This window comes from Schistocerca piceifrons, chromosome 3 (genome assembly GCF_021461385.2).
Source record: "Schistocerca piceifrons isolate TAMUIC-IGC-003096 chromosome 3, iqSchPice1.1, whole genome shotgun sequence".
Taxonomy (NCBI): Eukaryota; Metazoa; Arthropoda; class Insecta; order Orthoptera; family Acrididae; genus Schistocerca; species Schistocerca piceifrons.
The window spans coordinates 615,689,387-615,702,241 of record NC_060140.1 but is presented as its reverse complement, the minus strand read 5'-3'; the positions used below and the strand labels follow the sequence as shown (position 1 = coordinate 615,702,241).

Below are 12,855 nucleotides of genomic sequence, written 5' to 3'. Positions count from 1 at the left end.
TCTTCTTACGGGATTACATTTCATTGCTCGACAAGGGATTGTCCAACTTGACATAGGCAATATTGTCAGTCCTGATTTCGTTGGATTGCTATGCCAGTTAATTGCTGTACCCCTCGTTCTTCCCTTATTGCTTCATTTCTTGCTTTGTCTTCTCTTGTGCAACCTTCACAGGTCTAAGGACCTTCATTTCTGATGTCTTAAATTATCTTAGATCTACAGATTTTTATTTCCATCTTTCTGCTCCGTATTTTACTGTGGGTAGTGCTGTGACTTTATAAAATTTCGTTTTGGTTTCTCTTATCGTTTTACCCTTTAAAATTTATATAATCGTGCCACCTTTATGTCAAAAGGTGTTAATTTTCCAATTCATGTGTCTTTCTTTCTCAAAAAATGTTTCACATACTGGAAATGGGACACCTGCTGAGTTATTACTTTAGTTACGCTTCAGTTAATTCTTCTCTTATGGAAGGCCATATAATTTATTTCCAGGATTAAATCAACAAGCAGTCTCTAAATAACAAATTTTGTGAGACATATTCAATCATAGAACGAGTGTTCAACTGGCTGCATGAATAGCGACACCGTCTGATGTTAAATAGGCAACAGGCCGTTTGAAAGGTTCATACAGGTCTCCATTTTGTGAAAGAGCCTAAGAAATGTGTTGACTCAACCATTATTCATGTAAATAACTACAAAGAGTATTTATTTTCATTATAGGGGCTGACGTACAAGAAAAGCGGTTGGGTCCCCATGTAGATTCAATTTACTCATTAGAATAAGTCAAAAGAAAGGGAACGTTATTTTTGAGCTTTCAGTGAAAGAGTGGAGGTGCAATCACCTCAATATTTATTCGTATGAATGATGTACACGTCTTATTCACTAAATTGTAATTTTCAGGCCTTATATTAACTGACCACAAACTAACTCACTAACACATTGACTCAAACTAATCACATGTATGTGGGACACAGGTGGAACCGAATAATAAAAGGCTCACTGGACGCCAAATTATCTGACGCATTTGCAGAGAAATGATTGATTTTATTGTACTACACTGATAACGGAAAAGTTCAAGGAAACCGATGGTACCCTACAAATATAATTTGGCTAAAAACCTGCATGCACGCACCAAAGCGACTGAACTCACAAATGAACACTTGTTAAGGCGCGTCAGTTTTACTTGCGGGCTGTTGTTACTGACGTCGCAGAACTATAGAAACACAGCTGAAGAACGTAAGGAGCGCAGTAGGGCCCTGTATCACGTGACATTCAAAGGAGTGCCTAGTATCAACAATGTCGGTTCACAAAGAAACCTTGATAAAGAATGAGAAATTACACATCCAGATTGTCGGGAACAGCATTAGATCAGTATCTGGGACAGGGATAGGTAGGTATTTAACACGGTGAGCAATGTGAAACATTTTCTAGTACCACATGCAAGCAACCAGAAACAAAAGTTGTCTTAATTATGGAAATCACATTTGTAAATTATCAAAATGCCGGAGAAACATTACTGCAGCAATTATATGGAAAAAGATGCACTCTAAAAAACCTGTTTCAAACTACAAGGCATAATAAATAGCCACCCATCCACACGTGATCGGCATCCCGAAGAAATATCGACTAATATAATTAAAAATGCCTAAATACCCGAAATTACGTAAATTCATATTAAAACAAATTGAACTATTAAAACAAATAGCACTGAGAAAAGACTGGAAAATCATCCGTTACTAACTGACTAGCCTCAACATTCTAACAGCCCTCAACACCGGTGGTCAGTCCCAGCGCAGCAGAATAAACTTACTAGTCTGGTCTTGCTCTGACCAGCCCCAAGAACAGAATCAGGGTGTCCGTTGTTTCTCGTGGAGCCTCGCTGGCCCAAACATATCCCGTCAAAACCCGACGGTCAACGCAAAACATGTAGCCCAGTGTCAACTTCTGTTACTATATCCGCTTGACCTCTCTGGCAAGCAATCTCCATGTCTGTTCGCAGAGCCGAACATATGGAGTTTACGTCCTTTGCAAATCAGTCGGTTTATGAAACATGCTGTCCGATTGCTGTAACTTGTTACTGTCAATAGCAAGGAACGTGCGGGATAAACATGTCATTAACTTTCAAAGGTCAGTCATTTCTCTGTTTCTCACATTTTAATCTTTTAAAGCGGAAGAAGGTTTAATCTGTCTTGTCTTGTGAAACAAGTCGGACCAGTTTTCGGGTGATGCGTGTCAATTAGATATTTTTCTGCCTCTCTATCATCCTCGGAAGTTTGGGAATTGAATAATCTCTGCCATTAATTTCTATATTACCTAATAGATTAATTAGCCATGCATGTGTAGCATAAGTATCATTAAGTTTTATTTACTTCTGTTACATTTTCTAGAAGACTAAAGTAACGTACAACATCTAACTTCCAAATATCAATTTATTGTAGTAGTATCACATTCTGATCATTTGGGCTTCTCCTTTCTCATTTTCCAATGTTTTACTTTGCAAATTGCTGCATACTATATGTACTGTTTCAGATACTTCTTTGTTCGTTCTATGCTAATGTTTGTCATCAGTAAATGTCTTTACTTCAGGAATACTCTTTTCACTTAACCCAGACTGTGATTAATATTTTTCCTGCTTTGAACATCTTTATATACAAGACATCCTATGAGTTTACCGCCATAACTTCTACAGGTATATCTACCGGGCTTTTGTTTCCTGGTTACTACTATTGCCGTTTTACGTCAGTCCGATTATGTGTTAAATAACCCATAACATCCTCTAAATTCACCATAATACGAAAACCCATCTCATTTGTAAAATTTGGCGTTACCGTCTACTTTTCTTAATCTTTTGTTATCGAAATTCTCTTCTATTTTCTTCAGTGCCGCTTCGATTTGTAAGTTAAACATCTGAGGTGACTGCGTGCAGTTCACAAACATGCCAGCTTTTGTTTCGAGCGTTCTTTACTTATGCCTTACTTACATCTCCTCACTTTGATAGTATATCGGGCTAGGAGCGATCATGCTCGCGCTTTCTTGTGTTTAATTAGTACAACTGAAGCACATAAAAATATGTATTAATAGAATTAAAGCGATCATCTGAGCTTGATGTGTATAGTCTTTACCATCTGTACGTACGATGGTCCCGTGCACTTCAGATAACATTTCACATGTGAGGGATTTGTACGAAAACGAGACTGGAGACGAAGTAGTATGAGATGGGATATGCGACAGTCTAAAACAGGAATGCAGGTATGTACAGGCAGAATTTCAGTTAAGCGGACAAAGGGTGGTTGGTGCCTTCTATGCAAAAGGAGGGTAGCTTACAAATTAAATGGGTGGATAGATCTCAGGAACGATTTCATTATCTGGGAAGGGATGCCTGTTGAAGTTACCTAGGAAAAGGAGGTGGAGTATGTGGAATTCTAACGAAGGTGGGGCGTGATGAAAAAGCCCAGGGTTCTCGAGGACACGGGATAAAATAAGTTGCTGGGATTTCATTTCGCGGCGTCTATCGGACTGGTAAAGACATTTCTGGTGCTGGAGATATTCGAACTGGACTACAGGATTATATGGTAGTGAAAGATGGACTTTGGTAAAATAGGAACAGAATCGAAACATGCGAGATGTTGAAAATTAGGTGGACGGATAACTTAGGAATGAGCAGGATCTGTGCAGAATAGGAGAGGAAAAAAGTATGTGGAAAACAATGATAAGGAGAAGGTACAGGATGATAGGACATCGGTTAAAACATGAGGGAATGACTTCTATGGTACTAGAGGCAGCTGTAAAGGGTAAAAACTGCAGAGGAAGACAGAGATCGGATTACATCCAGCAAATAATAAAGGACTTTGGTTGCAAGTGCTACTCTGAGGTGAAAAGGTTATCACAGGAGAGGAATTCGTGGTGGTCCGCATCAAACCAGTCAGAAGACTGATGACCCCCCCCCCCCCCCCCCACCACCACCACCACAAAAAAAAAAAAGAATTCGGACTGTTGAACGAGGGGGAGTGCAGCACATAGCGTTGAGGGATTTGGAGGGACTAATGAAACTTGGGAGAGGCGGAGATAAATGCAACATTTGCATAAGTTTCGTCGGGAGAGATGAAACGTGCATGGATTTAGCCCAAAGGTTTCGACGCTCAGAGGTTTAAATACACTCCTGGAAATGGAAAAAAGAACACATTGACACCGGTGTGTCAGACCCACCATACTTGCTCCGGACACTGCGAGAGGGCTGTACAAGCAATGATCACACGCACGGCACAGCGGACACACCAGGAACCGCGGTGTTGGCCGTCGAATGGCGCTAGCTGCGCAGCATTTGTGCACCGCCGCCGTCAGTGTCAGCCAGTTTGCCGTGGCATACGGAGCTCCATCGCAGTCTTTAACACTGGTAGCATGCCGCGACAGCGTGGACGTGAACCGTATGTGCAGTTGACGGACTTTGAGCGAGGGCGTATAGTGGGCATGCGGGAGGCCGGGTGGACGTACCGCCGAATTGCTCAACACGTGGGGCGTGAGGTCTCCACAGTACATCGATGTTGTCGCCAGTGGTCGGCGGAAGGTGCATGTGCCCGTCGACCTGGGACCGGACCGCAGCGACGCACGGATGCACGCCAAGACCGTAGGATCCTACGCAGTGCCGTAGGGGACCGCACCGCCACTTCCCAGCAAATTAGGGACACTGTTGCTCCTGGGGTATCGGCGAGGACCATTCGCAACCGTCTCCATGAAGCTGGGCTACGGTCCCGCACACCGTTAGGCCGTCTTCCGCTCACGCCCCAACATCGTGCAGCCCGCCTCCAGTGGTGTCGCGACAGGCGTGAATGGAGGGACGAATGGAGACGTGTCGTCTTCAGCGATGAGAGTCGCTTCTGCCTTGGTGCCAATGATGGTCGTATGCGTGTTTGGCGCCGTGCAGGTGAGCGCCACAATCAGGACTGCATACGACCGAGGCACACAGGGCCAACACCCGGCATCATGGTGTGGGGAGCGATCTCCTACACTGGCCGTACACCACTGGTGATCGTCGAGGGGACACTGAATAGTGCACGGTACATCCAAACCGTCATCGAACCCATCGTTCTACCATTCCTAGACCGGCCAGGGAACTTGCTGTTCCAACAGGACAATGCACGTCCGCATGTATTCCGTGCCACCCAACGTGCTCTAGAAGGTGTAAGTCAACTACCCTGGCCAGCAAGATCTCCGGATCTGTCCCCCATTGAGCATGTTTGGGACTGGATGAAGCGTCGTCTCACGCGGTCTGCACGTCCAGCACGAACGCTGGTCCAACTGAGGCGCCAGGTGGAAATGGCATGGCAAGCCGTTCCACAGGACTACATCCAGCATCTCTACGATCGTCTCCATGGGAGAATAGCAGCCTGCATTGCTGTGAAAGGTGGATATACACTGTACTAGTGCCGACATTGTGCATGCTGTGTTGCCTGTGTCTATGTGCCTGTGGTTCTGTCAGTGTGATCATGTGATGTATCTGACCCCAGGAATGTGTCAATAAAGTTTCCCCTTCCTGGGACAATGAATTCACGGTGTTCTTATTTCAATTTCCAGGAGTGTACTTTCCACATGTTACGCGTTTTCTTGTTAAAAGTTAGTAGGTGGAATTCCAGATTAGGGTTTGCCAATGCTACTGAAAAGTATGTTATTGTTTTATTTAGATGAATTGGACAGTTGTGGTTAGTTAGGTTTCTCAAGAACAAGTTATCGTGGTTTTTCTTCAAATAAATGCTTGGGTGTTTGCAGAATCGATGGAGAGAATCCACTACTTACAGTAGAAGGTGAAATTACTGACTTAGAGGTGGAAGGATTATTTGGGGCAACCTTTCTAGAATCCAAACTGCGACGTGGCAAGTAAGTTGTCTTTACTTAAACGTGAGACTTTTCTGAGTACATCACTTTTTCCAGTGTTTTGGAAGAAGACGTGAGCGAGGAAACTTGACGATAGTTACGTAAAACTTTCTTGTCACTTTTCTTACAGATGGTTTGTCTGGAAAAACTGCCAGTGGTTCATTAGATATATAACTAAGGACATTACTTATCAAGTTAGAACAACTTTTCAGATTTCTGTTTGATTGCATCCACACCACATGACATCCGTTTTTTACAACTTTTTTTTAACTGTATTAATTTCAGTGTGGGCTGTTGCTTCTACTTATAGTTCCTTGAAGTTTTATGGTATATATATTCTCTTGCTTCTTCACCTGAACCTCTGAACCCTGTATTAAGTGCTCCATTCAGAAAGCGGTTGTTAAAAAAAGCCACAGTTTATGAATTACCAGTCACAACATTGTCAATTAGTTTAATTGTTATGGTGTTTTGTACACTGATTGACTGTCCTGGCCTCGTTTCACAATATCCCATATAGTTTAATCTTGTTACTTTTATTACTAATATCTGTCCTGAAGTACACATTTTGGAATGTTAATGATCTTTACTTAAGAGATTGCAGTATTTTCTGTAGAATGCATGTAACGCCGGGTCTTGACTTGTTCTGACACTCGTGTAAAATTCCCTTTTCCTTTTTTCCAAATAAATTTGCTTTTAGTCGTCCACTGGACATTCTGGATACCGTTTTAGGAAGATTTTCAAATCTTGCCAAAAATTCAATATAGAATACAGCGAATTTCACATCAGCATCTCTTTCTATCCATAACTCATCCCTTGTTTCTCTTACAACTGATTCTTAAAAATTTGCGTCCTGCTCTCAGTAAACCTCACTGCTTTGTGTGTGAACATGCCTCAGAGCTGTAAGGTGCCACATTGTTTAAATTTGCATTTATTGTGCGTCATGGGTCATATAGACCAGTAACAATTGTATACACAGTAAACGTTTCAGCCTGAGCACTGTGTATAAAAGAGTTATCAACAAGGGGAATGCTGTCTTGCTGGTGATGAGATGGAACATTCACTATTGACATTAGACGGGAACAGAAAAATAATGATTGCAGTTCATTTCTCCTACCAGAATCTTTCAAAAAATCTACACTGAAATCTCCGTTAACTACTGATTAGTTGTTCTTGTTTGACAGGAGCGGTAGCTCCATAATGCATGTAGATTTCTCATATATTCTTGACAGTTTCGCATAGGGGAGCTGAAGACTGTTGCAGTTACAAAAGAAGTATTCTGCAATAACAGTTCCCAAGCACATTACACTAGTTTCTGACCTACACAAAAACTGCTTGTTTCGAAGTTATACACGTGTCGCAATTCATCCTGTTTCCACGCTAATACTCCACAAAAACGAAGCTAGTCTATAAAACCCAATGTTGGTGTTTATTGAGTCACAGAACGTCTATTGCGTCACAGTTTCCCATAACAAAAAATTGCGGTTTATTTGCAAAACACTTACGAAATGCAACAGGTCTGATAAGGAGACACACTTGTCCGTCCTCTTTTGGTGTACTGGTGCGTGATGTGGAATCTGCATCTTCTCATGAAATTTTCATCAACGACTTCCTCCTCCGAATGCGGAAATGTTTTGTTGGCACTCAGTTGCATAGTGAGAAATGATCATGAGAATAAAACAAAATGGCTCTCAGCACTATGGGACTTAACATCTTAGGTCATCAGTCCCCTAGAACTTAGAACTACTTAAACCTAACTAACCTAAGGACATCACACAACACCCAGCCATCACAAGGCAGAGAAAATCCCTGACCCCGCCGGGAATCGAACCCGGGAACCCGGGCGTGGGAAGCGAGAACGCTACCGCACGACCACGAGATGCGGGCAGAATAAAACAAGATAAGTCAGAGCTCGCACGGAAAATTTAAGTTTTCGTTTTTCTCGCACGCTGTTCGGGAATGGAACGGTAGAGAAATAATTGAAGTTGGTCCGATGTACCTTCTGTTGGACAGTTAGTTGGCATGTACATGTAGACATAAATTTAAAATTTTTTTTCAAGACTGCCTGTCTGTAATCTGACTGACTAAAATTGTGGACTCTGATTCATGACCGTTCCCACTGCAACCACTGAAAGGTTGTTGTCTCTGTTCATGAAGCATATGTTATTCTGGACTCTCTACAGATACTCCTCAGATGTGGCTGCACCTACGGTATGCTTAATGGAAAGAGGGGAGGGAGATTCTTATATGGGTGTGAATATAGGCTACTTTCGTTAAGCATCAAGTTGGCATGTTTGTAGTGTTTAGCTAACCTGGGTGCCATATTAGGGTTAGATTCTTTGGTTTGGTGCATAGGGTTAGGATGGTCATTTCCAGTCGGATTTAGACCCTCTGCATACATGCATCGAAGAATAATGGTGGATAATGTTTTGGCATCAGAAGCGGAACTGCTCTGAGGTCTGGTGTGGCATGGAAGAGAGACTGTGTCACCCGGAAAGAGATAATAAATATTCACCATTAGTTGAATTCAGCTGGTGAGCAGTTATGGACAATTTCAGGTCCACAGCAACAGCAACAGCAACAGAATTGGCTCCATTTCTAGCGGACAAAATTGTAATGGATGGGATGATTGAGGGAGATTTTATTTCAGTGGAACCAGAAGGATCCACACCGCCTGCAGCCGGCACGTGAGTGTGTTTGTGAGGTACCTCATGACGCAGTTCCAGTACTCCATGCAGTCGCAGCCCCCTCTGACGGCGCCCAGGCTGTAGCTCTCCGCCTCGTTGTCTGAGACGTCCGGCGCTGTCGCCGCAGATCGCAGCAGCAGCAGTAGCAGCAGCAACAGCAGACCCCAGGCCCGCATGTCGGGTACGTTCCTGCGCACACGAGACAGTAATGGTCAAGTCACTGCAGTGGAAGTAAACACGCAAAGCGCACGAAACAGTTGTAGTGAACACTGATGTGTAGGGAACTAGTAACACGTGTACAGCAAACGAATTAGCGCTCCTCACATGTGGACGTAAGATACAGTCTTCACTGCACGGTAACCTCAGAATTTGTACTTGACATTCGAGTGTCCTCGCGCACTTCGTGAAAAACACAGCTCTGACACAGGGAACACTCCAGTGCCCATGTCGTACACTTTCTGGGCTTTTCAAGGGAGCAGCGGGAATGCGTAAGTACAATATTTACGCTAAGACTGTACTGTTCAAAAAACTGTAGATGACCGGTGCGCTCATTCACCAGCTCATATCGTAATGGCGGTTAAATGGATTATTGTGCAGCAGGTCAGTCGTTCTGTCAATGACTGTCAGTGTGCTCTCCTGTGTCGACCTCGTCATCTCCTTGTATGACTTGCACCCCAAGTACTTAATTATTTGTTGGATATATCCCTATCTTTGTCTTCTCCTGTAGTTTTTACTCCCTACAGCCCCTTCTGGTGACTTCTCCTTCTTCTTCTTGTTCTTCACTTCAACGTTTAGGCGCTTGTGCCTGTTTCGCCTTCACTTTCCACTGCCACCTCGTTCTGTGTCTTCTACGTCCTTTCTTCCTCTTAGCTGGCACAGCAGCGTAGCCTGACGTGCGAAACTGGGAGGGGGGGGGGGGGTAACCCCATCTAGTAAAATGGAAGTTATTCCCCAATGTTTTAATAGATGTGCCATACTGTCCCTTCTTCCTGTCACTGTTTTCCGTTTGTTCCTTTCTTCACAGAATCTGTGGAGAACCTCCTCATTCCTTATCTGTCCATCTAATTTTCAACGTTCTTCTATGCCACCACATTTCAAACCCTCCGATTTTCTTCTTTTCCCGTTTTCCCACAATCCTCGATTTAGTAATGCCGTGACCAAAAGACTTTCAGAAGTTTCTTAATGAAAAAGGCCGATGTTTGACACAAGTGATCTACTTTTGGACAGGTTTGCGGTCTTTTACGTGCTAGTCTGCTTTTCATGTCCTACTTGCTTCGTTCATCAATTGTTGCTTTGCTTCCGAAGTAGCAGAGTTCCGTCACTTCGTCTACTCCGTGGTTCGTTATTTTTATTGCAGATTTCTCACTGTTCTCATTTCTGCTACACGTCGATACTTTCATTTTCCTTTACTCTTAATTCATATTCTGCGCTCAATTAGTTATTTATCTCATTCAGATCTCTTGTACATTATTCTTGTCAGCAACTTGGATGCGGCAGTTCTTGTAGTTATTTGCCCTTGCTATCTTCATAATGGTGTGCACAATATTCTTCTGAAAACCTGATGGTATGTCTTCAGACTCATAGATTCTGCAAACTAACTTGAACAGTCGTTTATTGTCCAGTTTCCTCAAGGATTTTATCAGTGCCTTCCGTTTTATTTGATCGCAAGTCTTCGAAATCTCTATTAACTCTGACTGTAATGCTGTATCTCCTATATCTTCTCTATGAACCCCCGTTCCTATTTCTATCAAAGCATGAGACAGCTCTCCCCCTTCACAGAGGACTTAAATGTACGCTTTTTACCCATCTTATCTCTCCTCTGTATTTAACAATACTCGTATAATTCCTCTTGCATAATGCATCACATTTATTCGACACTACGCGTTTGAAAATAACAATTTTTGCAAGTTGTCCTAAACAAAGATGTAGCTGTGAATACGAAGATTCTGGACACGGACGAGAGATATATCAAAGATACTGAATTTGATAAAAATCTTAGTTTAACGTAATATAGTCCCTTATAGTAGTAGAAAATTATTGCCTGAATTTATAAGACAAAATTACACTCTGATGACTCTGTAACATGATTATATAGGTTTTTGGCAGTTTTATTTTAGTGCATCACGTATACTAATCTAATTACAAATATCATTTCTATTGAAATTGCATGTAGGGGCGAGGTACTGGTCTATTTTTTGCAATTTTCTCATATCTCCTTGTATATTTGAGAAACTTTTAAAATAGTTGACTGAGTTTGATTTATTTTTGTTAACAGCTATTGTCCAATCTGCCTTTCCTGTAAGGAAGTCTCAAGCTTGCATTTAAACCCCTCTTTCCTTAAGAAATTTCTTTAGCTTTTGCAGTATTTTTTTTGTTAGTGTTTATATCTCCAAATTCGTGTCTTGTGTCTTTGATGTGGGTCAGTACTAAATGACCGATTACGTGTGTTGCAGAGGAAGGCATTCGTTAAACTGAACATCGAGGTTATATCCAGTATGAACTGTATACCGAATTAGAAATTCACTATAAACTTTCCATAGATTCCAGAATTTGAGTAGAAGACAAAGATGCTTTCAATAGTATGTGGTAATCTGCAGCATAGTTTATTGCGAGTGGAAAAAATCTCTTCTAATGTTATAAGATGTAAAGGTGTCCTTAATTTTGGGAAATTTCACGTAAATATGGGGACATACAATGAGAACGTCAGGTTTTTAATAATATTTTTATTATTCTCTTATAATTTCTATTTTTATTGTTGGATACTTTGTCTTCATGTTATGACTGGTATCCATTAACAACAGCCTTTTGTATGTTGGTTTCCAATTACAAGAGATGGTTTTCATCTTTCAGTCAGCAGATAGCAATTTCTCAACTAGTATATAGCTTTCGTGTTTGTTCAAGTCCATAACTGAATGATAGGAAGTAAGTTAGCGTTTGCTATAGCTACGACATTTACATGAGCACGAGGCATAGTAAGCAATGGTAGAATTAGTATAGCGCACACCTGACTGAAAATTTATGATCAATTGAGAGATAGAATGATTACGTAAAATAAACAGAAGAAACACAAAAATTGCTTTTCCTTACGGTCCATCAACAACTAACGATTACGCTACAGCTATCACATAACTTTACAGTCACATAAAAGATCATGGAAAGCTAAAATCCTATTTTAATCGCTTTGAAATAGTTGAAGGCGTGCTGTGAAGCTGTAGAGGAGGAAGTCATACTAATAATCACATGTTATTTGTCTGTAGTACTTAACGAATGACAAAAATAATACAAGAAAGTAAATAACCGAAAAAATCGAAGATGATCCATCATTAAAACTGATGTATTTGGTAAATTGAAAACTGCTCATTGCCACATGCTCAGTTGAATAAAATCTGCAGTTATGTGATCAGCTGTCCGTTTGTCACAGTATTATTTACGTATATCTGTAAAACGCAGAGGCCGGCCGAAGTGGCCGTGCGGTTCTGGGCGCTACAGTCTGGAACCGAGCGACCGCTACGGTCGCAGGTTCCAATCCTGCCTCGGGCATGGATGTGTGTGATGTCCTTAGGTTAGTTAGGTTTAATTAGTTCTAAGTTCTAGGCGACTGATGACCTCAGAAGTTAAGTCGCATAGTGCTCAGAGCTATTTTGAAAACGTAGAGATATGGTATTTCGTCATCAATGATCATACAATAATTGCAATAGTTGTTCATTTTTCCTCAGAAGTGAAACGTACATTTACACATGTTCGATGCTCGATAATTTTATACAGCTCTATGAATTACAGTTGAGAATGAAAAAGACGTATATAGATACGGGCGCTCACAAAAGAACACGCACACACGCACACAGGCACATACATTAAAGCTTGATGCGTTGTAACAATAATATCAGAAAAGTGAGGCACATGATGTAATTACATTTGTCGCTTTATCGTTGTTAACTCGAAATATATGCAGATAACGCTGTAAGTTAACTTACAAAGCTGTAATGTTAAAATGTCATTTAGGTTCAATACATTTTAAAAATACTCTTGACCGATCAGCAAAAGACTCTAGGTATCAGGCCAAACATGCAGACATTTTTAACGTAAATCTTTTATTAAAAGGTTTTTTGTTGTGTTTTTCTAATAAATGTACTTTATCTCCGAACTGCAATTGCGAAAGGTCCGAAAAATGTCCTAATACACTGCCAGACTCAACTTGTTTCCTAGCCATAAATATCTTTGATAAGTTGAGAAGGTGAAAATCGGAGGCTAATAAATCTAGTAAATCGGATGAATTCAACAAGAGTTCGTTCTTGTAGAACCTTTG

At 41.4% G+C, this 12,855-nt stretch overlaps 1 protein-coding gene across 1 annotated transcript in view; it reads right to left on the bottom strand.

Annotated features, from left to right (window-relative positions):
• The window catches only part of LOC124788894 (phenoloxidase-activating factor 2-like), a 450,082-nt gene that overhangs the window by 93,885 nt on the left and 343,342 nt on the right, over positions 1-12,855 (bottom strand). The window contains exon 3 of the mRNA XM_047256177.1: positions 8,571-8,738. Coding sequence (XP_047112133.1) covers positions 8,571-8,738 — 168 coding nt within the window. The remainder of the gene's footprint in view (positions 1-8,570; positions 8,739-12,855) is intronic.